Source organism: Glycine max, chromosome 8 (genome assembly GCF_000004515.6).
Source record: "Glycine max cultivar Williams 82 chromosome 8, Glycine_max_v4.0, whole genome shotgun sequence".
In the NCBI taxonomy this organism is placed as follows: domain Eukaryota; kingdom Viridiplantae; phylum Streptophyta; class Magnoliopsida; order Fabales; family Fabaceae; genus Glycine; species Glycine max.
Genome location: NC_038244.2, coordinates 20,651,941 through 20,679,561, shown reverse-complemented (window position 1 = coordinate 20,679,561; position 27,621 = coordinate 20,651,941). Strand labels below are relative to the sequence as shown.

Here is a 27,621-nt window from a genome sequence, read left to right as displayed (position 1 = left end):
TTTAATGTGTGTGTGTGTACATATGGTCTGCAAGTGTTGAATGTGCCTATAAAAATAGCACATTAAGGAAGCATATATACGTACATGATCACCAAAAGAGAAAAAGATCACAAAACTATATCAACTGAAATTAAGAAAGTAACATGGGTTTGTGTTCCTCAAAGAAAGAGAACCATGTGGTGGAAACTCTCATCCCACAAAGAGAGGACATTGATATTACCCTCCATGCCATGGTGCTTGGTTCCAATGTGGTCTTTCTTGCAACTCTAAATGCTGCAATTGAGCTCAGCGTGTTTGAGATCATTGCAAAGGAAAGCTCAGAATAAAGTGGTGGTTTCATGTCACCCAGTGAAATTGCTTCCAGGTTATTATTACCTACACAACAACACTACCACTCTGACTTGCCAAATAGGCTCGAGTGTTTGTTGCGCTTGCTTGCTAGCTACTATCTTCTCACTGATGAGGATGGTAGCACCATGCGATTTTATGCAATCTCACCATCGAGTAAATATTTCGTCCATGATGAAAATGGTGGTGGTTATCCCACTTCATTCACATCATTTCTATGTCACCCTGTGTAGTTGAGAGTATGGTAAGTATTTTTGCTTTGCTTATTACTTAATATCATCATTTATATACATTGGTTTCCACAAAATTCTATATGATATCTAGTATGGAATTTTGTTTACTTACTTGAAATTGAGTATCTGTTCCCCCCATTTTCCTGCTAGGATTGGAAATCCTGTTGTGCTTCGAATCATTGCTATTTGTCACCATTGTAGTCAAGTATTAGTTACTAACTCGTATATATGCAAATACATATTGAAATGCTAACTTTTTTGTAACATAGGTTGAATTTTAAGGAAGTGGTTATTGATCCCGAGATTGACCTATCCAAGAAGGTTCATGGAATGTCTAAGTTTGAGTACTTTGGGAAAGAACCAAAAATAAACCACGTATGTAAGAAAGCAATGAATGATAATGCACAACCCATGTGAAAAAAAATACTTGAAGTATACACAAGATATGAGGGCATATCAACTTTGGTTGATGTAGGAGGTGGAACTGGAAAATGTCTCAAATTGATCATTGATTGGGCATTTACAGTTTAGTATTTTTCTATTTTTTTAGCTCAATCAATGATATTCTAACCTAATTTGCAATTTCAATGAATTTAGGGATTAATTCAATTGAATTAACTCTACTGACATTGATTGATCCTTCACAACTTGATCATTCTCTGCAAAACTATGATAATTTGTTTGCATTGGTTTGGTGAATTGAATTTATGATTTCGAATCTGTTTTACAACCTGTTTGTGCAATTCTGTTTGTGTTTTGCAACTAAACTTTGTTTCAGTTTAGATTTCGCATTTTTGTTTTGCGTTTTTGCATTTCTTTCCAGTGCCTATAAACTATTTGTTGAAATTCCCCTTGTTGTTTGTAAGTGAATTAAAGTAGGAACGAAATTGAATCGTATCTCTAAGTCGATCTAGGTTAATCATGTACTGCAGAATTTCTGAGTTTTATATGTTTGACATATTGCATTGGTCTTGTTAGTATTGTTCTATAGAATATGTGTGAGTAGTAGAGTGTTTTACATTGATTAGCAGAGCAAAGTAGCAGTAAAACATGTGGACTTTCGCTACACAACTTGGTGTCCAAAGTTTATCCCCTATTACGAGCAAAACTAACTCCTTTGGGGTTTGGTTTGTGTCAAAATTCGCAAATTCAACCTCTAAATATGAGTTTCAGCTATAAAGGCATTTTGGTCATTTCACACACGACTATCTCAATATGGACTGAAACTTTGCCAGAGTGTAGAAAAAATTGTTGCATCAAGGTGCCCTTATGAAGGACGAACATGGGTATTAGGGGTCATTTTTGCCAAATTCAATGATCTAGGCCACTTTTGGATTTTTTTTCTATTTTCATGATTTTTAAAAATCACCAAAAATCAAAAATGATTTTTAGACATTTATTGTGGTATTTTGGAATTTTAAAAAAAATTGTTTGAGGCAGTTTTCCATTTTCTGTAGCATTTTAGCATATATTGTGAATAATATCCTCGTAGAGTAGTTGTTTTTTATTTCTGTCTATATTGTCACTAATGAGTTTATTTGTGCATGACTAGGTCCAAATCAGCATCCATATGATCCTAAGATAGATAAAACAATTAATAGGTTGAGTAAAAGTAATAAGAGTATAATTGTAGCTTTGCATGATAGTGTAGTTTTGGATAGTAGTATAGTACATATTGAATTCATTGTTAATTCTGTTGTTGAACCTGTCTATATTGCTTCTGATTCTGAAAAAAATTAGTGTTGATATAATGGTTGATAACAATTGAACTCTCAAGGAATTGACTACACTAGATGTTGTGTATCAACCTTGGTGTATTCAATATCCTGAGACTGAGGTTAGTTATGAGCTAAAGTCTGGACTAATCCATTTGCTGCCAAAGTTTTATGGTCTTGCAGGTGAAGATCCACACAAGCATCTTAAGGAGTTTCATGTAGTATGTTCCACCATGCGACCACATGACATTCATGAAGATTATGTGAAGATGAAAGCATTCTCATTCTCTCTAGATGGTGTGGCTAAGGACTGGTTGTACCTTCAACCAGATACTATCAACACTTGGACAAATATGAAGAGAAATTTTTTAGAGAAATTCTTCCCTACATCCAAAACAGCATCCATCCCGGAAAGAAATCTGTGGTATAAGGAAACAACCTGGAGAGGCATTATATGAGTAATGGGAGAAATTCAACCAGTTGTGCACTACATGTCTTCACCATCAAATCAGTGAGTAATTGTTGATCTAATATTTTTATGAAAGGCTGATGTTAATGGACAAAAGTGTGATTGATGCAGCCAGTGGAGGCGCTTTAATTGACAAAACTCTTGTTGCTACCAAACAATTGATTTCCAACATGGCAGCAAATTACCAGCAATTTGGTACTAGAGTTGTTGCACCATCCAAAGCTGTTGCAAGTGAAGTTTTTGTTTCTATGGTTGCCAACCATTAGAGGCTAGAGAATAAACTTACAGAATTGACATCCCTTGTAAGACAACAAGCCATATGTCAACATCAGAATGTGCTGGCAGCTAATCAACCAAGGTTGTATGGTATTTGTTGTGCTTTTGATCATCCAACAGATGCATCTTTCACACTCCAAGAAACAGAATAAGTTATTGATGTTTTTTATCATGCAACCTGGATAGCCATTCAAACCTCAACAATAACAATATAATCCTTCCTCCAACAACTATAATCTGGTTAGAGAGATCATCCGAACTTGAGCTATGGTCCTGATCCACAATAGCAGCAACAAACATAACAACAACAACCATTCATACAACAACAATTTCAAGCAAATACCAACATTTGTAGAAATAAGCTTCATGATGATGAATCAAGTTGATTCAAGTAGTTTTGATGATAACAATGATGATGACAAAAAGCCCAAGAGAATGATTTCAAGATTGAGTCAACAAGTTCAAGATCAAGTTTAATTTCAAGTTTCATGAGGAAATCAAGAAGATTCAAGAATCAAGAGAAGTTTGATTTCAAGATTCAAGAGAAGATGAATTCAAGATTCAAGAGAAGAAATCAAGAAGACTTCACAAGGGAAGTATTGAAAAGATTTTTCAAAAAACAAACATAGCACAGTTTTGTTTTTCAAAAGAGTTTTTCTCAAAATTTTCTAAGTTACCAGAGTTTTTACTCTCTGGTAATCGATTACCAGTTTCCTGTAATCGATTACCAGTGACAAAGTTTGATTTCAAAAGCTTTTAACTGAATTTGCAACGTTCCAATTATTTTTTAAATGGTGTAATCGATTACAATATATTGGTAATCGATTACCAGTGTATCTGAACGTTAAAATTCAAATTCAATTGTGAAGAGTCACATCTTTTCATAAAATGCTTTGTGTAATCGATTACATGGTTTTGGTAATCGATTAACAGTGACAAGTTTTGAATAAAAATCAAGAGATGTAACTCTTCCAATGGTTTTTCTCAAGGTTATAACTCTTCCAATGGTTTTTCTGGACCAGACATGAAAAGTCTATAAAAGCAAAACCTTGACTTGCATTTCAATAACTTTTTCATATATTCTTTTACAACCTCTGAATCTCTTTGAACATCTTCTTGAAGTTCTTCTTCTTCTTCCTTTGCCAAAAGCTTTCTGAGTTTTTTGGTTTCCAAACTTTGTTTTTTCACAGAAAACAAAAGTGTGCTATATCTTTTCATTCTCTTCTCCCTTTGCCAAAAAGAATTCGCCAAGGACTAACCGCCTGAATTCTTTTTGTGTCTCTCTTCTCCCTTTTCCAAAAGAACGAAGGACTAACCGCCTGAATTCTTTTGTGTCTCCCTCCTCCCTTTTCAAAGAATTTAAAATGACATAGTATGAAAATTCTTTTTATTCTTCCCTTTCCCTTAAACAAAAGATTTCAAAGGACTAACCGCCTAAGATATCTTTTGTTTCCCCTTCACAAAGTTTCAAAGGACTAACCGTCTGAGAACTTTGTCTTAACACATTGGAGGGTACATCCTTTGTGGTACAAGTAGATGATACATATACTTGGGTTGTTGTAACTGAGAACAAGAGAGGGCACATCTCTTGTGGATAAGTTCAAGTGGAGGGTACATCCACTTGGTTGTTCAAAGAGAACAAGGGAGGGTACATCCCTTGTGGATCTTTGCTTGTAAAGGCTTTTACAAGGTCGAAAAGAAATCTCAAGGACCGCAGGTCGCTTGGGGACTGGATGTAGGCACGGGTTGTTGCCGAACCAGTATAAAATTCTTGTGTTTGTCTTCTTCTTCCCTACACTCTTTAATTTCCATTGTGCACTTTAATTATCGCTTTTACTTTTGGTTAAGTTTCTATTTCTATTCTTTACTTTCTTAACATTATAGTAAAAACCTAATTGAATCTAGTAACATTAAGAAGGATAAGTTTTTTAATTAGTAAAGGTTCACTAATAATTAATTCAACCCCCCCCTTCTTAATTATTTCAAGGCTACTTGATCCAACAACATCCTCCATTCAGGCAACAACAACAGCAATTCCAGCAATCTACACCTCTACCTGCATAGCCTGTGCAGAATAGCAGTTCTGGACCTTCCTTGGAGGAGTTGATGAAGCAAATGGCCACCAACAACATTCAGTTTCAACAAAATGTGAGTGCCACCATCCAAGACCTGCAAACTTAGATTGGACAGGTAGCTACAACTGTCAACCAGTTGTAGCAACAAGATTCTGGTAATATTCCCGCATAACCAATTATCAATCCTAAGGGGAATGTGAGTGTTATTACCTTGAGGAGTGGCAGAGAGCTTCCAAAGCCAACAGACGCTGGTGCAAAAATTGATCACAATGCCAAAACAGATTTCTCTACTTTTTCCTTCTAGATCCATTCCTGCAAAGAAAGTGGAGCTTGATTATGATCTTCCTAAGACTTTCAGGAGGGTGGAAGTCAATATTCCCCTCTTGGATGCCATCAAACAAATTCCAAAATATGCAAATTTCTTGAAGGATTTTTGCAGTCATAAGAGGAAGTAGAAAGGAAATGAGCAAGTGAAGATGGGCAAAAATGTTTCTGCACTTATACATAGCAAAATTGTTGTTGTTATTCCACCATCCACCTTGCTACAGAAGTGCAAAGATGTTGACACTGTTACTATCCTTTGTACCATTAGAGATTGCACTTTTATAGATGTCATGCTTGACCTTGGAGCCTCAATTAATGTATTTTGTCATGAGGTGAACTTAGCTATTTGAGGGGTGTATGTAGTTTTCCCCCTCTAGCTTCTCAAGAAATATGCTAAGATGCCTTTGGCATATTCTTGGAATATTCATTTTGCATGTGCTAGAGTCACACTTTTCATTCTTGTGGCATCTAAAGGGAATATGTTAAGATGCCTTTGGCATATTCTTGAATATTCTTCTTAGATTCACATGAAATGAAAATGAAATTCACAAAGTGAATAGAAACATGTGTAACACTTGTCATAACTTTGATGAATGAGAGTCTTGTGAGACACACTTCAAAGTTCAACTTCTCTCATTTTCTTCCTTTAATTTTCCATGCCACTTTCTCTCTCTTATTTTCTTCATCCATTGAAGCTTCCTCTCTAAGCTTCTTATCCAAGACACTCTCTTGGTGTTGAAGCTCCTCCTTCCATGGCTTACTCCCTAGTGGATGGCGCCTCTTCTCACCTATTCTCATTTATCTTCCGCTGCAACTCCATGGCTGAAAATCACCTTTGAAGGACCTTATTGAAGCTCAAAGATTCAGCCTCCATAGAAGCTTCTCAAGCAAGCTTCCATCAACTAACCTTGTTCTTAACTTTGAAAAATGTCATTTTATGGTCCATGAAGGTATAGTCTTAGGGCATTTGGTCTCTAGTAGAGGTATTGAGGTTGATAAGGCCAAGATCGATGTTAATACTTATCTTTCTTACCTTGCGTCTGTGTGGGAAGTGCGTTCTTTTCTTGGACATGTAGGTTTTTACAGAAGATTCATCCAAGATTTTAGCAAGATTGCCCTACCATTGTCCAAGCTTCTTCAGAAGAATGTAGATTTTGTGTTTGACCAGCCTTGCAAAGAGGCATTTGAGGAGCTGAGGAAGAGGCTTACCAACTCTTCCATCATGTAGCCACCGGATTGGGAGCTTCCCTCTGAGCTCATGAGCGATGCCTCCAACTACGCACTTGGGGTTGTTTCATCGGAGAGAATTGATAGACTATCACATTTCATTGCTTATGCCTCATACACTTGGGATGCAGCCCAAGTCAACTACACCTCCAACGAAAATGAGCTTTTGACTATTGTTTTTGCATTAGATAAATTCAGATCTTATTTTCTTTGCTCCCATATTACAGTCTTTATTGATCATGTCGCCTTGAGGTACTTTTGAAGAAGCTTGATGGTAAATCGAGATTGATCGGGTGGATGCTTTTTCTTCGGGAGTTTGATATTGAGATCAGAGACAAGAGTGGTGCAGAAAACATGGTTGTTGATCATTTGAGCAAGATAGAGGGACCTATTGATTCCCTCCCTATTAGGGATAACTTCCCTGATGAGCATTTGATGCAGTTGCATTCATCACATGTCACACATTGGTTTGCTAACATTGTGAATTTGATCATCTATTGTCCCACCACAAACATCTAGGACTCAAATAGATAAACTTAAGAGTGATGCCAAATATTATGTGTAGGATGATCCTTACTTGTGGAGGTTTGGTAGTGACCAAGTGATCCCTAGGTGTGAGCTCGATCATGAGATTCAGTTTATTCTTTAGTTTTGTCATGGCACACCTACTGACAGTCATTTTGGTCCTTAGAAGACGGTTAGAAGAATCTTAGATTGTGGGTTCTAATGACCCACCATTTTTAGTGATGTTCATAATTTTTCCACCATCTGTGAGCAGTGTTAGAGAGCGAGAAGGACCATTACACATAGGCATGAGATGCCTCAACAACCCATTATTTTTTGTGAGATTTTTTATGTTTGGGGTATTGATTTTATGGGTCCATTTCTTGTTTCTCATGGTTTTTCATATATCTTACTTGTTGTTGATTCTGTTTCTAGGTGGGTTGAAGCTAAGGCCACAAGAACTAATGATTCTAAGCTTGCTGTGAATTTTATGAGATCTAACATGTTTTGCAGGTTTGGTGTGCCTAAAGCCATTATCAGTGAATAGGGGAGCCACTTCTGTAACAGGTCATTGTCATCCTTGCTCCAAAAGTATGGGGTTGTGCATAGAGTTGGTACAACTTATCATCCCCAAACTAATAGGCAAGCGGAGGTTTTTAATAGAGAAATCAAGCAAGTGTTGTAGATGGTAGTGCAACCCAGCAGGAACGATTGGAGCAAGCTACTTGAGAATGCTCTATGAGCCCATAGGACTACTTACCAAACACCTTTGGGGATGTCTCCCTATAGGGTGGTTTTTGGTAAGGCATGCCACTTTCCAGTGGAGATTAAGCACCGTGCTTGAAGAGATCCTCTTAGGAGCCTATGAGAACTCCAAGATCTACAAGGAGAAGTGAAGAGGTTTTATAACTCTAGGATTCTTAGGAAGGAGTTCCGTATTGGCCAAAAAATGTTCTTGTTTAACTCTCGCCTCAAGCTTATTTATGTTAAACTTCAATCTAGATGGGATGAACCTTTTTTTATTACTAATGTTTTTCCCCACAGTGTAGTTGAGATTATAAATGAAGTTATTGACAAAGTCTTCAAAGTGAATGGTCACCAACTCAAGTTTTTTCATGAGAGCCCCCAAGTGGAGGAAGAATTTGTGGCGAACCTCTCTTTGGTCTTGCCAATTTTATGTGATTATGTGCCTTGAATGACACTTGAGGAGTTTCCTTTCCTTTTCTTTTATATGTTATCTCTTTGTTTGCATTTCATTACATGCTCACATTGGGGGACAATGTGCATTTCAAGTGTGGGGGGAAGGTTTAGAAAAAAAATTGTTTGTTTTCTATTTTTCGTTTTCTTTGTTTTTTGTTTTTATTTAGCTATATTCTATTTTTTCTATTTTATTGTACCTGTACGTTGTTCTATTTTTTATTGTTTTATGTTTCATGTTTTCTGTTTTGCTGTATTTTTTTGTTTTACTTTTTTTTTTACTGTTTTACATACAGAAAATAAAAATTTTAGACTTTGCAATTGTTGTTGTCTAATGTTTTTTTTTATAGTTTAGGCACTTTTTCATAGGATTTCTAACTTGTATAAATTGTGAGAGATGTATTTTTTTTTGGTTCAGAGATTTCGCGCTTGAAGTGAACCATTGTTGCAATTATGGAAGTGATAAGTAGGCTTTGAAAAAAATTGAGGTGGATCATGTGTGATAGAATGATGCCTTGTGAGTTTTAGGATTTTGTGGATGGATTGCATTATTCCATTCATGTTCTTTCATGTGTGATTTCACCCTTGTGTTGGATTACTCTAGGTTTTTCCTTTTCTTTTTTGTCATTTCTTGTTGCATATGCATTGAGTGAGATGATTAAGGCCTTCTTTCTTTTAGCCACTAGCCAAATAAGCCTACCTTGCATTGATATCCATTGTCACCCTCTTTGAGCCTTTAACTCCTTCTTTCATTTTGTAGCTCATTACAAACCAAAAAGTGCAAAACCATGTTGTCCTAAACATTAGGGAGAAAAAAGGGCCTTGGAATTGTTTTGGGAGTGGGTTTCAGACAAGTGTGGGGGATTTGTACTTTATTTTATGAAAGTTCCTTTGTTTTTGTCATTTCATTTTCTTGTGACTTGTTGAAAAGAAGAAAAAAAAAGAAGAAAAATAGAAAAAGAAATAAAAGAAATAATAAAAGAAAAGAGAAAAAAATGGGAGTATAAAAAGCAAAAGTTTAAAAAGAAAAAAAAATTATACAAACAAAGAAAAGAAGAAGAAGAAAATGTGTTGTGGTTCATTTTCATTCTTGTAAGATCTTGTTATTTTAATTTTGTTGTTCTCCACTTTGTTTCTTTGTTTCTTTGTTTTTAACCATCTTTTTACTTGTTGACTTATCCCCCATTGTCCCTTTTTTCCCTTAGTTCTAGCCTACATATCCTTCTCATATCCATCCTTACATAAGCCATACATTACAAACCAATAAAAGTCCTTTTGATCTTTGATGCATGTGTATTTCAAGTTGAATGGATTAGAGTCTTGTCAAAATTTGGATGTGCTAGTTACATGTGGTACTTGAGTGTAAACACAAACCCATACACATTTGGAAAGGTTGAGTGTTGTTCTTTGAAAGATTTCTATCACCAAGGTACATTCTTAATTTTGACTAGACTACTTGTCCACTTTGCATTTTGTGATCATGTGTTCATGGGTTGCTTGTTACCTTGAGACCATTCTTCCATTTTTCATCTCTCTCATTTTTGTGCATTGTTAAGATCCATTGAAAAATATGTGTGCCTTGTTCATACCCTTCTTTTAGTCGAGGTAATTTTTTTAGTTTGATTTCTTTTTCTTAGTCTTTCTTTTAGTTTTGCCTAGGAGTGCAAAAGATAAAGTGTGGGAGAATTTGATTGAGTATTTGTAGTTTAGTATTTTCTATTATTTTTAGCTCAATTGAAACCTCTTTGACTCTTATTTTTAGCTTAATTGATAATTGTGGCTTATTTTTGGATTTTTTTTGCTTACTTGACCTATCTACCTTGTGCAGGGACTATAGGATACTATAGAACTCCAAATGGAACATGTGAGTAGTCCCTGTAAAGCTAAGAAAATGATCTTCAATTTTGTAACAAATAAGCTTGGGTCAGTTCTGCCATTTCGAGGTTCAAATTAGGCTTGGAAGTCAGAACCTTTGCACTTGAGTAATTGGGCTGCAAATTTAGGGTTTGCTTTGTGTAGTTAGTTTAATTAGGTTGATTAGATGGGTCTAATCAAGGCCCATCCCTTCCTTCTGAGTAGTAACCATATATATTAGTTGAAGTTAGTTAGTTACTTCATTTTATACAAAAATAGATTTAGTTACTTGTTGTGCAAGCTTTAGGATCAAAATCTTTTTTCTCTCTTTTTCTCTCAAATATTGTTCATTCTTCTCCCACTTTTCACTTATGTTCTTTGTTAGTCATCATTTACGACTAACTTTTGTATTGAAAAGTTTCATGAAATTTATATCTTTTTCATGAAACTTTTGTATTGAAAAGTTTCATGAAATTTACATCTGCTAAGCGAGGCACTCAGCTCACTTAACGAGTTGCGAGAATCTGGAAGAGAATCTGTCATTCATGCATGCGCTCAGCGTGCCATCAGCTCCCTCAGCGAGTCATTTGTCTCTTCTTGTGCTAAGCGCGCTAGATTGCTAAGCAAAAATTCACTAACTCACGCTTAGTGGGAAAATGGCGCTAAGCGAGCCTTCAGGATCAAAAAGCCCTTAAAAGACTGAAGTTGACGAAAAATAAAAAAGAGGAGTTCTGAGAGACTTCGGGGAGAGAGACATAACAGAGCAAGAGAGAAAAGCTTGAACGAAAGGCCTCGACTTTCAAGAGGATTTTAGGTTTAGGAGTGATTGTTAGGTTTCTAGAGGTTGAGGAGACATCCCCACCACTTTGTAATCTTAATTTTCCCTCAAAAACCTCATCTTGGTGCTGAAAGGTGCTAACTTACAATGGAAGGCTAAATCTCTTGTTGGGGATTTCTGCTGAGCTTTGATGTAAAACTCTTCACTATCTATTTAAATTTGTTTTTATGTGTTCATTGCTTCTATCTGTATTTAATTCTTGCATGCTTGTGGCTTGATCACCCATTTATGTGTAAAGTTAGGATTTTTAGCATTGAGAAGTGCTTTAAATACTTAGAACTGGATAGAGCAGGCTAGAGAACTGTATGTTTGGACACGGAGTGCAAGGATTTAGTTTATAATATGTCGTAATCTTAATGCAATTCGTTTAAGCTAAGTTCGAAAAGGGATCTAGAACGAAGTTTAAATAGAATTAGACTCATTCACTAGAGGAATCTTGGTTTGAGTAGTCGTTTTCAACATAGAACACAGAAACAACCTTAAATAGAGAAAAATACTTAATTACATCATTTTGTTTAGTAGAAAGACCCAACGTTTTAATCATATGTTTATCTCTCACATTTAGGTAGTTACTTTTGTAGTTAAATTAGAACTGTAGACACAACTTCTCTTTATAGTTATTGGCTTTATACAAATGTATACCTACTGAATGAATGTTTCTGAATGAAACAAGTTCCCTGTGATTCGATACTCGGTTCTTACCATTTTATATTACTTGTGCGACTCGATGCACTTGTCGATTAGCATCGCTGACCAGTGGAACATGTTTTCAGCGAACAAGTTTTTGGCGCCGTTGTCGGGGAACTTTTTTCCATTTGGGAAGTATAGTTCAGTTTGTAGGCATTGATTTTTTATTCTTTGATTGATTTTTGTGTGAATAAATTTATTCTTCTCTTGATTTGGTTAACTGCTTCTCTTGTTAGTGTTTTGTATGCGAGGTAACCCTTCTACAGGTGATTTAGCTCCATTGGATTTGGAGATAGAAGCCACTTGTAGGAGGAATAACGCCGAGAGAAAAAGAAAATTTTTGCAAGACAGGACAGCACAACTAGGTCCGGAGGAAGCTCAATCTTCTGAGGCATCTTCTATCTTTCCAGAGCCAAGAGAACCAGAAATAGGTGCATCTGAGGCTGATATCATGGCTGAAGATCAACCTAGAAGGGTTACCCTTGATGACTACTCTAGCTCGACTGTGCCGCAATTCTTCACAAGTATAGCACGACCAGAAGTTCAAGCACACAATGTTACATACCTTTACTCCTTGATACAGTTAATTCAAGGAAATCTATTTCATGGCTTGCCAAACGAAGACCCATATGCACACTTGGCCTCATACATTGAGATTTGCAATACAGTCAAGATTGCCGGTGTGCCTGAGGACGCAGTGAGGTTGAGTTTGTTCTCTTTTTCATTGTCTGGAGAAGCAAAGAAATGGTTACATTCAGTTAAGGGAAACAGTCTCAAGACTTGGATGAAGTGGTGGAGAAATTTTTAAAGAAATATTTCCCCGAGTCTAAGACAGCAGAAGGAAAAGCAACCATATCCTCATTTCACCAGTTTTCGGATGAGTCTCTAAGCGAAGCACTTGAATGATTTCGTAGTTTGTTATGGAAAACACCGACTCACGGATTCTCAAAACCAATTCAGCTCAACATTTTTATAGATGGGTTAAGGCCGCAGTCCAAGCAATTGTTGGATGCTTTTGCAGAGGAAAAGATCAAATTGAAGACCCCGGAAGAGGCTATGGAACACATTGAAAACATGACTACAAGTGATCATGCCATCTTGCATGATCGGACTCACATTCCCACAAAGAGAAGCCTGCTGGAGCTTTCCTCTCAAGATGCATTACTAGCACAAAATAAGTTGTTGTATAAGCAGCTTGAGACATTGACAAAAATATTGAGTTAGTTGCCTAATCAATTGCAGGTTAATCAACCTTCACATTCAGTTGTTTTGCAAGTTGGAGGTTGCAGCATATGCGGAGGGGCTCATGAATCCGGACACTGTATTCCCCTAGATGACACAACCCAAGAGGTAAATCACATGGGAAACCAAAACAGGCCAGGGTTTAATGCAGGTGGATATGCAGGTTACCAGTAAGGTTCAAATTATAACCAAAATCTAGGGCAGTGAAGGTCCAACCCTAGAAATCAGTTCAACAAGGACCAAAGTGGATCATCCAATAGGCCTCAGAACCAAGGGCCTAGCCTCTATAACAGAACCACCAAGTCGGAGGAGACTTTAGCTCAATTTATGCAGGTTACAATGTCAAATCATAAGAGCATCGAGTCTGCCATTAAAAACTTGGAGATTCAAGTGGGGCAGCTGGGCAGATAGCAGATAATTCTTCTAGCAATTTTGGAGCAAACGGTGAGAAGAATCCAAAGGAAGAATGCAAAGCTGTCATGACCCAGAGCAAAAAGGCAAACCCGGTTGAGGATGAGGGAAGGATTAGTGACAACCAAGAATTAGTGGCTGGAGAAGAAGAAAAAGAGGAAGAAGAAGATCAGTTGAGAGAAAAAAATAAATGATGGTGAGAAATAAGTAAATGAAGAAAAAGAAAAAGAAGAAAAAAATGAAAAAAATAGAGAGAAAGAGGGAGAAAGGAAGACAAAGAGTGAGCTTGCAAGAGAAAAGAAGAAAGAGGTTGTCTCATGTACTGGGAAGGAAGCACCATACCCTCTGGTGCCATCAAAGAAAGACAAAGAGTGACATCTGGCTCGTTTCCTTGACATCTTCAAGAAATTAGAGATAACCATTCCCTTTGGAGAAGCCCTACAACAAATGCCATTATATTCTAAGTTTTTGAAAGATCTGCTGCCAGAAAGAGCAAATACATCCAGAATGATAACATTGTGGTGGAAGGGAACTGTAGTACGGTGATTCAAAGAATCCTTCCACCTAAGCATAAGGATCCTGGGAGTGTCACTATTCCCTACTCTATTGGTGCAGTGTTGGTTGGTAAAATTTTCATTGATTTGGGGGCCAGTATAAATTTGATGCCCCTCTCCATGTGTAGGAGAATTGGAGAGTTGGAGATTATGCCAACTAGAATGACACTACAACTGGCAGACACATCAATTACAATGCCATATGGAGTGATTGAAGATGTTCTAGTCAAGGTGTAGCATTTTACTTTCCCTGCAGATTTTGTTGTGATGGATATTAAAGAGGACGTTGAAATCCCCTTGATTTTGGGTTTTCCCTTCATGTTAACCGCCGGTTGTGTGGTGGATATGGGAAAGGGTAAACTAGAAATGGGCATAGATGATCAGAAGATCAAGTTTGATCTGTTTGATGCAGAAAAGTACTTACTTGACCGGAATGTCTGTTTAAAGGTTGAGGAACTTAAGAATGAGATGGTTCTAATGGTCAGAGCCAAGCTTGCTCTAGATCCATGAGGTAATATGCGTCAAGCTAATGACTTTAAACAAGTGTTTACTAGGAGGCAACCCAGCTCTTTTTATTTTCATTAATTATTGCATATAGTTAGGATAAACTTATTTGTGATTTGTTGAGTAAGTCATCAACATGTTCAGTTTTGAAAATGGGGTTGTCAAAGCTTCTTTGAAGTTGTGGATGAAAAATAACTTCTTAGAAAAATTTTCAGTCATCCACTCGCTCAGTGCGCCATGTGCGCTAAGCGAATCATCATTCATGCACAGAGCGAGTCTCAACTTGCGCTAAGCGCATCAACCCCTACCCATTGGCTAATGGGGTCTCACTAAGCGAGACTTGTGCGCTAAGCCCAAAAACCTCTCTGGAATTGCATTTAATGGAATTAGGCTAAGCGAGTCTTATCACTAAGCACACAACATCATCTCGCTAAGTGCAATCATTGTGTTAAGTGCAATTCCTTCTCTATCTGGACCTTCATGTGAATTGGGCCCAACGGGTCAACCCGCTAAGCCTAAATCCCTCTCGGGTTTGAAATTGCACTAAGTGAGGCAGTCTCGCTAAGCGTGCCCCACTACTACATCAAGAAGCATTTAATTCGCTAAGCAGACACATGTTCTGCTAAGCGAAAGTTGCAAATCAATCAGAGTTGTAGATCTCGCTAAGCGCGTACCCTTCGCACTAAGCCCAAATCCTTCTCGGGTTTTCTAATTTTCAAATTGGGCTAAGCGAGATGTCCCGCTAAGCTCGTGAATTTAAAATCTGAAAATTCAAACCTCACTGAGTGCTCGCTTAGCGAGTCACGCGCGCTAAGTGAGACAGTCGAAATTTCCAAAAATAAACATTGCTGCCTTAGGCAGTTTCTTTTGTGCACAATTTAAAAATATCTCTCATACTCATCATTGGCATTCATGCACTGCACTTCCTTTGCATCTCTTCTTCTTTGCTTCCTTCTTTTCTCAACACTCTCATAAATCCAAGTAAGTATCTTGTACCTTGCTTTTTAATTTTCGTTTTTGAACCTTAGGATAGAAGCCATGTTAGTTGCTCTTAAAGTTTCGATTTTGTGATTGATGTTGTTGTTGTTTGCTTAGTTGTTAGATTGTATGTTGTTAGGGGTTTCGTTTCGCACATAATGTAGGTTATATTGCTTTGATTTGATTAGGTTTTGAGGCCTAATAGTGGTCTGTAGTTAGGGGCTACAAAGCCCCAATTTTTTCTAGAATTTTCGATGTACTCGCTAAGCGAGCCTGCTCGCTAAGCAAGTTCATCAATTTTGGATGAATTTCGGGGTTTTTTGATGAACTCGCTAAGCCGACCCTATCCCGCTAAGCGTGTTCATCGTTTTTGTTTGAATATTTGAATTTCTGTATGAACTCGCTAAGCCTCTGCACTTCGACTTAACGAGCATTTAAATTTCCAGATTTTGTTTGTGTTCGTATGAACTCACTAAGCCGACGTTCCATGCTTAGCGAGTTGTGTTGCTTGGGTCAGAGTCTAAGAGGCTTTTGATCTTCTGTTGGTGGCTAAGCGAGTCAGTCTCACTAAGCAACCATGCCTTTGTAGCTTGAATAAGCCTAGGCTATGCGAGTCAGTCTCGTTAAGCCTAAGGAAATTTAGTTTTCTAATTTTGTGTTCTTGCGCTAAGCAAGTCAGTCTCGCTAAGCGCAATTTCTTCTCTGTTTTGGAATTGGGCTTAGCGAGCCTGCTCGCTAAGCCAATTATGTTCCAGTAGTCAAATTTGGGCTAAGTGCCTACGGGCGTTAATCCTGTGTAGTGTGTTGCACTAAGCGAGTCAATCTCGCTAAGCGCAATTAGCTCCATGTCAGAGAATAAGGCTTAGCGAGCCATGCTCGCTTAGGCATTGTGCTATTTCAGCTAAGCGAGTGTGTCTCGCTTAGCCAGAGTCTTTGTTTTTGTGTAGTCGCACTAAGTGCACCCTGCGCGATAAGCGTATCTTATTATTTTCATAAGGCGCGCTAAACGAGTCTATCTCGCTAAGCGCCCAGTCAGTTATTCTGTTTTATTTTTCTGATTTCAGTTTGAAATAAAACCTGTCTAACTTGATTCCTGTGGTTCTTTTTGATGGAGATGGCCTCCAAAAAGAGAAAAGCTACCGCCTCCAGACCCAGGGAGCCCTATGACACTACCAGATTCATATCTGTGGGCGCCTAGGAGAGATATGATCAGAACATTCACTCCCGGAACATTCTTCCAGAGAGGAATGTTATTTTTTACATCACGGAGTACGATGAGTTTCGCAAGGAACTTGAGAGGCAGAATTGGCATAAATCCTTGACCAGGTAGATGGATGGGCACATAAATGTGGCCTGGTTCAAGGAATTTTATGCAAACCTGTATGATCCTAAAGACAAATCCCCCAGGAAGGTCCGAGTGCAGGGGAAGTTGATTAAATTTGATGTTGCCTCTCTTAATGCTTTTCTGGAGACACCACCAGTTCTGGAGCCAGGGGAGCAGTATACTGCATATACCAGGTTCTGCAACACTCGCATAGACCCTCAGGAGCTGGCCGCCAGACTCTACATCCCAGGGAAGGGATTTGTACTTAATGCAGAGGGCGCACCTGGAAGCTCCTGAGGAAGGATTTGAATACACTAGCGTAGACCTGGAGCGTCCTGTCATATTCTAACCTCGCCCCCACCTCTCACACCTCCGATTTGAATATGGACAACGTGAGGTTAGTTTATGGAATTGTTATGAGGATGGACATCGACGTGGGCTCACTCATATCAGGCCAGATCTCATAGATGGCTCAGTCCAACTCCTCCAGGCTTAGATTCCCTATACTTATCACAGCCTTGTGCGTGGCCCGAGGAGTAGTTCCAGACTCATTGACCTTCGAGTCCCTGAGCCCTGCCATTAATTTGGCATACATCAGGAAGAATTACTAGAACCCGGATGATCCCACGATCACTTTTTCGGGGACCCGCAAAGCTAGGGCTCGGGGACCATCGGACGCTTTTGCCCCTTCTTCTTCTGCTCCTCCAGCTCCTGCCTTCGGCATCTCCATGTAGAGTTCAAACGTTCTAGTGCCGATGCTGTAAAGCCTTCACCATGGCTTATGCTTGGTGATGCAGAGTATCCATGATTTGGCTCAGCATCAGCCCATCATAAGCATGGAGGCATTTATGGCCCAGGTGGCTTAGCCAAGAGTCCAGCCTTCTCCACTAAGGGGAGGTGAGGCTCCTACAGCCCAAGAATCACAGCCAGAGGCACAACCCACACCGGAGGTCACATCAGAGGCCACTCCACAGACTTCACCTGCTGCTACACCATTAGTGGAGGTCTCAGAGGATGAGGAAGGCATCAAGGACACTGATTATGTAGCTGATTTAGCAGCGGCGCAGAGCACCTGGGATCCCTGACCCACTACAGCACATGAGACATCTCAGCTAGCCCAGGATGCCCCTTCTTTACCTTAGGATGAGCCCACACCAGGGCAGGATGAGTGATGTGATGAGGACATGACCAAGAGCAAGGGCAAGGATCCACTTGAAGGACTTGGAGGACCTATGACAAGGGCTAGAGCAAGGAAAGCCAAGGAAGCTCTTCAACAAGTGTTGTCCATACTGTTTGAATACAAGCCCAAGTTTCAAGGAGAAAAGTCCAAGGTTGTGAGTTGTATCATGGCCCAAATGGAGGAGGACTAAATGACACCACTTTGTTTCAATTTTAGAGTGTTTAGTTTGTCTAAATAATGGCCCAATCCTTGTAAAGTTGGCTGACCAAAAATATGTTTTGGGTTAATCAACTAAAAGGGCTTTAGTTAGGTTTAGTTCAAGTTGTAATAAGGGCCCAATTGGCAACCTAGGCATCAGCCTTTTGGGAGACCAAATGGTGGCTGACTTGTTGGCTGTTGGGGGTGACTTTTGGTTGCCACAATTTCAGTTACACTCAGCCATTAAGTTTTTTTAATTCCCTAGGTTAATGGCATTGAGTTATTTTAATTCTAGGTTAGTGGGTCATTACTAAAATCTGCTGTAAAGCTTCTATATAAGCTGAACCATTTTATCAATAAACACAAGTTGAGTTTTATTCAGAAAATTATAGTTTATCTCTTTTATCTTAGTGAGAGTGATTCTCCTAAATTCTTGAGTGATTCAAGAACACCTTGGCTGTATCAAAGGACTTTCACAACCTTTGTGTGTTGCCCTCGCTGGAAAGAGTGATTCTTTCCTTCCTTTCATCATCACCCTTGTTCTTTCAAACCACAATTCCAGAAAATCCACCTCTGCCCAGAATTATCTCGTGGCCATAACTCCCATTTTACGAACTCAAATTAAGTGATTCTTGAGCCTAAATTGAATTTCAAAATGAGACCTTTCACCTCGTTTTGGAATCACCTCATTTGGAGCCCTGTAGCTTCAGTTATTGCCATTTCTATATTTCTGTCCAGCCACCACTTAACCTACGTTTTACCATCCCATTCATCCATTTTATGCCAAGAACCACCTTATTAAGACCCACGAATTTAGCCACCTTATTTTCCATCCTTTCCTTAATCAATTTCCGCATTTTCCATCAAGGTTTAATCCTAGACGATCCTAAGTCAGCCCTTGTGCCATGTGGGTTCATATCATGATGACAGGGCTATGATTTATTTTTCTGCTTTTTAGATACAATTTTTTTTATGTTTCAGTTTTAGTTTAGTATTTATTTTACTTTTTCAGAAAATTTTACAGCTTTTCGAACAGTTTACATTTATATATGCAGTGGTTTGCTTGGGTTTGAAAATTTTGTGTTTGTGAATGATTTGAATCAATCAATGGCATGAATTGAGTGAATTGCGATGATGAGATCACATGCTTTGAATGAGTATGCAATAATTAGATAAGAAAGAACATGAATTAGGGACGTGAGTGAAAATGTTAGTTGGTTTGACAGGTAAATTGTGAAGGTAATCATTAGCCATAACCCGGTGAGTTGTGTGAACCTTAATTGTGAGAGATCGACTAGCATTGAGTACCAACTTTTGCATGAATCTCTGAATACTGAATGAATGCATGAATTTGGAAATGATGAAGGCCATGATTGATTGAAATAACCACTTAGCCAGATAGCTTACCCTGTTCATGAATGAATTATCCCTTCCACCCACGTTGAGCTTAAATTTGATTGATTGAATTGAACTTGAGCCTGTTGAATTGTAATCTCCATCTACCTTTTCTTAGGTTGTAGGAGAGCATCATGGTTCAAAGCAAATTTGTCCCAAATTTGGGGAAGGATGTTGGATGACAATAATTATGGTAAGACAAATAACAGCCACACAAAAATATCAAAAAGCAGTAAGTAAAAAAAGCTAAAAAAAAAAGAAATTTCAAGAATAAAAGTATGTGTGTGTTGTTACTCAAGCTAAGTGCCTTACATGTATGTGGCAAGTCAATAGAAGTTGGAATAAAAAGAAAAGAGTTGACCTAAGGATGAATGCTCTCCTATAACCTAAGCTTTTGCATCCTAGAAAAACCATGAATTGTTTGCAGCTCAGCCTCATTACAAGCCAAGAAAGTCCTTTGGATTCAATTTATGTGTTTGTGATTGTATGTCATGAGATGAAATGCAAAAGTTGAGACTTGTGTTGGTTGGTGACTGAATAATTGCCTTAAACACTTGTTCTTAAGAGTGAAAAGTGACCGTGAGGATTTGGCTTGATGAACGTTCATTGATACTTGTCTTGCTTGCTAGCTTATTTCATTTGTGTTGCTTAATAACCATGTTCATATCTTTGCAATTCTGCATATCTTTATGAAAATTTGTTGGTTGAAGCATTGTTTGCCACTTGTGTTCATGTGATTGAATGCTTTGGAACAAATACAATTTTGCATAACCACTGTGATTTTGTCACTTAAGGACAAGTGAACTATTCTTTATTTACTTGAGGACAACCAAAATTGTAAATCTGGGAGAGTTTTTTAGTCGTCATTTATGACTAACTTTTGTATTGAAAAGTTTCATGAAATTTATATCTTTTCCCCAATTTATGGTTCTTTTTGTAGGTTTGTACATATTTTTATGTTTAGTTTAATTTTACTCAGTAGATATTCCCAATATTGTGTATTAATGTGGTTCAACTTCAGTTTCAGGCTAAAGGATGAAGAAGAAGAAGGTTGAAGCAACTGGTGTCTCGCTAAGCGAGGCACTCAGCTCGCTTAGCAAGTTGGGAGAATCTGGAAGAGAATCTGTCATTCATGCACGTGGTCAACGTGCCATCAGCTCGTTGTTCGCTTCGCACTCACCTAACTGCGATACTAATCAGCAAGTGTACAGAGTCACAAGTAGTATAAACGGTAAGAACTGAGTATCGAATCATAGGGAACTTGTTTCATTCAAAGAGCATTCATTCAATAGGTAAACATTTGTATAAAGCCAGTAAATATAAAAAGAAATTGAGTCTATAATTCTAATTTAACTACAAAATTAACTATCTAAATGTGAGAGATAAACAAATGATTAAAACATTGGGTCTTCCTACTGAACCTACTTGATCTTACTAAGTATTTTTCTCTATTTAAGACTGTTTTAGTGTTCTATGCCGAAAACAACTCTCCCAAACCATGATTCCTCGAGTGAATGGCCTAACTCTATTTAAACTTCGTTCTAGATCCCTCGTCGAACTTAGCCTAAACGAGTTGCATTAAGAATACGACATAATATAAACTAAATCCCTACACTTCGTGTCCAGACATACAGTTCTCTAACCTACTCTATCCAGTTCTAAGGATTTAAAACACTTTCCAATGCCAAAAATCCTAACTTTACATACAAATGGGTGATCAAGCCACAAGCATGCAAAAATTAAGTGCAAATAGAAGCAATGAACACATAATAACAACTTTAAATAGATAGTAAAGGATTTTACATCAAAGTTCAGCAGAAACCCCCAACAAAAGAGTTAGCCTTCCATTGCAAGTTAGCACCTTTCAGCCCAAGAACAGGTTTTGGAAGGATAAGTAAGATTACAAAGTTGTGGGGGTGTCTCCTCCACCTCTAAAACCTAACAATCACTCAAAATCTCTCAAAGGCTAAAGCTATTCGTCCAAGCTCTTCTCTCTCGTTATGTTTTTCAGCTCTATTATGTCTCTCCTCTACTGCTCACTCTTTTTTTCCCAACTTCAGTCTTTTAAGGGCTTTCTAATCCTGAAGGCTTGCTTAGTGCCATTTTCTCGCTAAGCGCGAGTTAGTGACCAGAAGAGACAAATGACTCGCTGAGCGAGCTAATGGCATGCTGGGCACGTGCATGAATGATAGATTCTCTTCCAAATCCTCTCAATCCACTAAGCAAACTGAGTGTCTCGCTTAGCGAATGATCCTCGCTAAGCTCATATACCTCTCTTAGCGAGACAACAGTTGTTTTAACCTTCTTCTTTTTCCATCCTTTGACCTGAAACTGAAGTTAAACCACCTTAATTCACAATATTGGGAGTATCTACTAAGTAAAATTAAACTAAACATAAAAAATATGTACAATCCTAAAAAAAGAACCATAAATTGGGGAAAAGACATAAATTTCATAAAACTTTTCAATACAAAAGTTAGTCGTAAATGACGACTAACGCTCGCTCAGCGAGTCATTTGTCTCTTCTCACGCTAAGCGTGCCCTGCTCGCTAAGCAAAAATTCACTAACTCGCGCTTAGCAGGAAAATGGCGCTAAGCAAGCCTTCAGGATCAAAAAGCCCTTGAAAGACTGAAGTTGGCAAAAAATAAAAAAGAGGAGTTCTGAGAGACTTCGGGGAGAGAGACATAACAGAGCAAGAGAGAAAAGCTTGAACGAAAGGCCTCAGCTTTCAAGAGGATTTTAGGTTTAAGAGTGATTGTTAGGTTTCTAGAGGTGGAGGAGACATCCCCACCACTTTGTAATCTTAATTTTCCCTCAAAAACCTTATCTTGGTGCTGAAAGGTGCTAACTTGCAATGGAAGGCTAAATCTCTTGTTGGGGATTTCTGCTGAGCTTTGATGTAAAACTCTTCACTATCTATTTAAAGTTATTTTTATGTGTTCATTGCTTCTATCTGTATTTAATTCTTGCATGCTTGTGGCTTGATCACCCATTTGTGTGTAAAGTTAGGATTTTTAGCATTGGGAAGTACTTTAAATCCTTAGAACTTGATAGAGCAGGCTAGAGAACTGTATGTTTGGACACAGAGTGCAAGGATTTAGTTTATAATATGTCGTAATCTTAATGCAATTCATTTAAGCTAAGTTCGACAAGGGATCTAGAACGAAGTTTAAATAGAATTAGATTCATTCACTAGAAGAATCTTGGTTTGAGTAGTCGTTTTCGGCATAGAACACAGAAACAACCTTAAATAGAGAAAACAATTAATTACATCATTTTGTTTAGTAGAAAGATACAAAGTTTTAATCATCTATTTATCTCTCTCATTTAGGTAGTTAATTTTGTAGTTAAATTAGAACTGTAGACACAACTTCTCTTTATATTTACTGGCTTTATACAAATGTTTACCTACTGAATGATGCTTTCTGAATGAAACAAGTTTCATGTGATTCGATACTCGGTTCTTACTGTTTTATATTACTTGTGCGACTCGGTGCACTTGCCGATTAGCATCGCTGACCAGTGGAACAAGTTTTCAGCAAACATTCTTCTTTTTTCTTGCACAAATTTCATGGCTTTTCCACTAGTGATGATCATGAAAGGTTAAACACTCAATCAATCCAAGATCCAATCCAAACAAGGCTGAATTTGAGTTTTGGTTTAATATTTCTAGTCTATGTGAATGTTTATCTTTTTCTTCAATCTTATTTTCAATTTTGATGATTATGAATATGCTTAGGATTGAAAACAAATTAGGTTAGGGATTCTTTTCCTAATTTTGAACTTAATGACAAATTGTTTGGATGATATTCCAACCTAATTTGTGATCTCATTGAATTTAGGAATTAATTCGATTGAACTAACTCTAATGACATTGATTGAACTTTCACAACTTGATCATTCTCTGCAGAACTATGATAATTTGATTTGCATTGGTTTGGTGAATTGGATTGATGATCTCGAATCTATTTTGATCTCGAATCTATTTTACACCCTGTTTGTGCAATTTTGTTTGTATTCTGCAACTAAAATTTTGTTTCAATTTAGATTTCGCATTTCTGTTATGTGTTTTTACATTTCTCTCTAGTGCCTACAAACTATTCGTTGAAATTGTCCTTGCTATTTATAAGTGAACTAAAGTAGAAATCAAATTGAATCGTATCTCTGAATCTAACTGCAAAATTTCTAAGTTTTTATTTGTTTTGACATGATTCGACAATTGTTATCAATCATCTCCAAATACCCTTCAATTAAGAGGGATTAATTTTGACCTCCCACATGTGATTGAAAATTCACCACCCATTCCAGGTAATCAATCCATCTCTCTAGCCACAACTACTTGTTTCTAGAGGAGTCATTCAACCACATCTCCTAGAAGTATAATGATAGAGTGACCAGTTCTATAAAAAAAATTTAATTTTCATAAAATCAAAAATTTCATTTAGGGGTTGAGCATATTGGGGGAATATGTCTGAAGGTGTTCCACAGGGTGATGCCATAATGCTAAAGGTTAGTAAACACATTTCCTAAAGTTCAATAATTCTTTTTTGGATAACTTGATCAAATCTCACTGATGTACTGGTAATCAAAATTTGTGTCCTTATGTGGATAACATTGTTCCAGGCTATGCCATAATTGGTCGGATGAAAAAGCCATATAACTTTTAAGCAATTGTCACAAAGCTTTGCCACCAAACGGGAAGGTCATAGTTGGGGATCTCATACTACCAGTAGATTCAGAACCTACAAATGATTACAAAATGATTTCAATTCTTGATATCATCATGTTTATTACACCTGGTGGAAGGGAAAGAACTGAGAAACAATTTGAGAGTTTGGGCAAGCGTTCTGGATTTTCTAGGTTTCAAGTTGTTTGTCGTGCTTTCTCTACTATGGCATTGATGGAATTTTACAAATAAGTAAATCATATCGGAAAACAATTTGACACTTCATTGAAATGCACATTTATTTTCCCATGTCATTTTTACACCATTTTATGAATAATAAAATTAAAATATATTTTGTTACAAATGTTTTTATATGTTGTTTAATGTTAGGTTGACATGGATATTTTCTTCTCCCCTACCACCCACTGTTGTTTGAACTCAAGATAAAAGTAATTGAGCAAGTATAGCAGAAAAAAATATGATTCATTGATCCAAACGCATATCAAGCCAAATCTTAGTATATCCTTATAAAACTTAGTTAAACAAAAGAAATAGTCTATCCCCACTCATTTATAATAATTCAGTTTTATGAACAGTACTTGTTTCTACTAAACTGCAAAAGTCAAGAAATGGTGCTTTTTGAGATGACATCAAAGGATATTCCATTTTGTTGAAGTCTTTCCTGGAGATCAGTTGGACCAAAGATGATCCCAGGAGGGTAAACTCCTCCTTTTGGAAGGTTGTCACGTTGGCAGAGAAGAACAAGAGCACACTGAATAAGAATTATTGGTGTGGTCAGATATCCAACTTCAGGTCCCATAACCCTTGTTACAATCTCCATGTCAGGTTTTGTGTTTCCCTGTGAAGCAATGCTCCCATCACTATAACCATGTCCAACAAACCACATCTTGAAGGAAGCACTTTCCACCTCCTCTTCAGAGGGGCCATTCTTCCTGAACCAACCAAGGCTGAATATTTCAGGAAATTTCAAAAGAAGCTGCCTTCCAAAACCAATACTTCCAAAAAGACCAATGAAAACTCCAACCATGATGATTCGGAGAATGCCCAAGAAAGATTTTGAGCCTATTTTCACACCAAAATGAGCTGGCTTCACAGATGACCAGAAGGCTTCCCTTTTCTCAACTGTCTCAGCACTCTCGTTCAGCCCAGGGAGACCATGGAGGTTTTCTGTTAGAATCCCTAGCGTTCGTCGAACTACAATTGAATCTGCTGAAGGTAACTTCACTGCCCAAAGACCAATTTTCTTGTTGTTCTCTATAGTTTCTCCTTTTGAAGTAGGAGGTCCAGGAATCTACAACAATGAAAATATAAGTTTTTAAATGACACAATGTTAAAATTATAAAAAAGGATAGACACTATATACATTAGCTTAAGTTAATCTCAGTCCAAGACATTGTGAGGAGCCCCAGCCAACAACAGAAACAACAAGCAGGTGGGAGTGGAGTCAATTTATCACATGATCTTAGTAACGAACAGAATTTATCATCCACTAGGAAAGTAGGATGCATACCTTCTCATGACAGTATTCTGAATTATGAATACCAGCAAAAATCTCATTCATATGCCTTGTAAGGAGGACACTTGGAATCAGATTTTTTAATAACTAAAAGAACTACTCTTGTCTATCTACACCTATAATTGTTATTTCCATAGTTATCAATCTCAGATAGCAGTGCATAGCAGCCAACCCCAAAACCCTACCCTATAGCAAGATAGGCCATAGCAAGATGACAGCTATTGTGAATTTTTTTATACATATTAAATAATTAATACTATATACATATAAATGCTACAAATTTTAAAAAATTAACCAAAATCCATGAAACATTCATAGTTAACAATAAAAAGTTATATGTCTTGAGCAAAATAAACAAGTATACCAACAAAAGTCAAGGAAATAAACAAGTTCAAGCCTTTAAGTCTTAAAAAAGTAACCAAACATTAAAATTAAACAAAAGTTCTCCTTAAGTATCTTAAGTTCATAAAATTGTTATTCTTAGTTCTTATTTTGTTTTGATACCTTGGTTTTCTCAATCTTAAAATCTTCCAAGAAAAAAAAGTAAATAATTGTAAAAAGAGATAAAATATGTTTTTAGTTTTTATATTTTTGTTGAATTCTATTTTTGTTTCCAAACTTTTATATCATGCAATTTAATGCATGTTTGATTTGCAGTTGAAAATGTTACTACGCCTATTTCAACATAAATCCAACAAATATGTATAGAAAAAAGAATGCAAAAGCAATTGCTTCAGACATAATTTTACAATAACATAATAAAAAACACAATTTTAATCTATTGGCTTACTTCCTAATTTCTGCATCTGATTTTTTAACTTCAGAGTTCAGATTGCGAGGAGTAACTAAAAACAAGTTTTTTTTTTATATATAAAATTCAGCTAACTAAATTTCATGATTTCAAAAGTTTAAAGACTAAAATGTAAAAACAAGATTCAACTAAAGATAAAAGAATTTAGAGACTAAAAAGTAAAAATAAGATTCAACTAAAGTATAGGCACTAAAAACATTTTTCTTTTTTTTTAAAAAAAAAAAATGTAACCTGAGGCCTAGGTTTTCTTGGGCGTGACCTTCTGAGTTGCTGCAACTGGTGCGCATTGGCAACACCGAGAACCGCAGATTCGTAAGTAGCAAAGTTCCCCACAATCCTCTTCTCAGACTCAAGCGCCACGTAAGCCTCCACGCGATTCGGCGCGGCGGGCCCCATCCACTGCCTGGAGTTGAACATCACGCCGAGCTCCGCGGGCACGGAGTCGAATCCACAAGCCGATACTACAAGCGCTCCTGTCTCCACGGCCCGCTCGTGGTGCGCGGCCTCCACGCGCTCCATGAACTCGGGCTCGCCGGAGATGTCGAGGTAGTCGCAGCCCGCTGCGGCGCAGGCGGCCACGACGGGCTCGCCGTGGAGGCGGAAGGGGCCCACGCAGTTGAGGAGGAGGCCCGTGCGGGCGCAGAGGGAACGGAGGGAGGAGGGGTCGGCGGTGTCCGCGGTGAGGATGGGGAGGGAGGGGGGAGGGTTGGGCCTGGAGGCCCACTGAAGGGCCTGGGTTAGTTTTTGTGGGCTTCGGCCCGCTATGGCTATGGATTTGAGGGGGGAGGATGGGGTGTTGAGGAATTTGAGGGCTTCGCGGAGGACGTATTTGCCTGTGAAGCCTGAGGCGCCCAGGATTATGAGGTCGAAACGACCGCCGTTTTGTTCCTCCTCCATTTTCTTCTTCTTCCAAAGAGAACAATGAAATAAGTTTAAAACGGCAACTCTCACTCACAAGTTTTAAATGAATCCAAAACCAACCGAGTAAGTGAGTAACCGACCCATTGCCACGTAAATGCTTTCGTCACGTCTCGTGCCCAAATAAATGCCATTTTTGTAATTTTATTAGGCTT

At 37.8% G+C, this 27,621-nt stretch overlaps 1 protein-coding gene and 1 pseudogene across 1 annotated transcript; one reads left to right on the top strand and one right to left on the bottom strand.

The window, feature by feature from the left end:
• The first annotated feature begins 143 nt into the window (after window positions 1–143).
• Window positions 144–24,899, top strand: LOC100809405 (isoliquiritigenin 2'-O-methyltransferase-like; annotated as a pseudogene).
• On the bottom strand, window positions 24,665–27,515 carry LOC100783753 (probable mitochondrial saccharopine dehydrogenase-like oxidoreductase At5g39410). The gene is made up of 2 exons (XM_003530372.5): window positions 26,780–27,515; window positions 24,665–25,512 (listed from the first exon to the last, which is right to left on the bottom strand). Exons 1-2 carry the CDS (start codon window positions 27,443–27,445, stop codon window positions 24,823–24,825), a joined length of 1,356 nt encoding a protein of 451 aa, XP_003530420.1. The 5' UTR covers window positions 27,446–27,515; the 3' UTR covers window positions 24,665–24,822.
• Window positions 27,516–27,621: the final 106 nt, after the last annotated feature.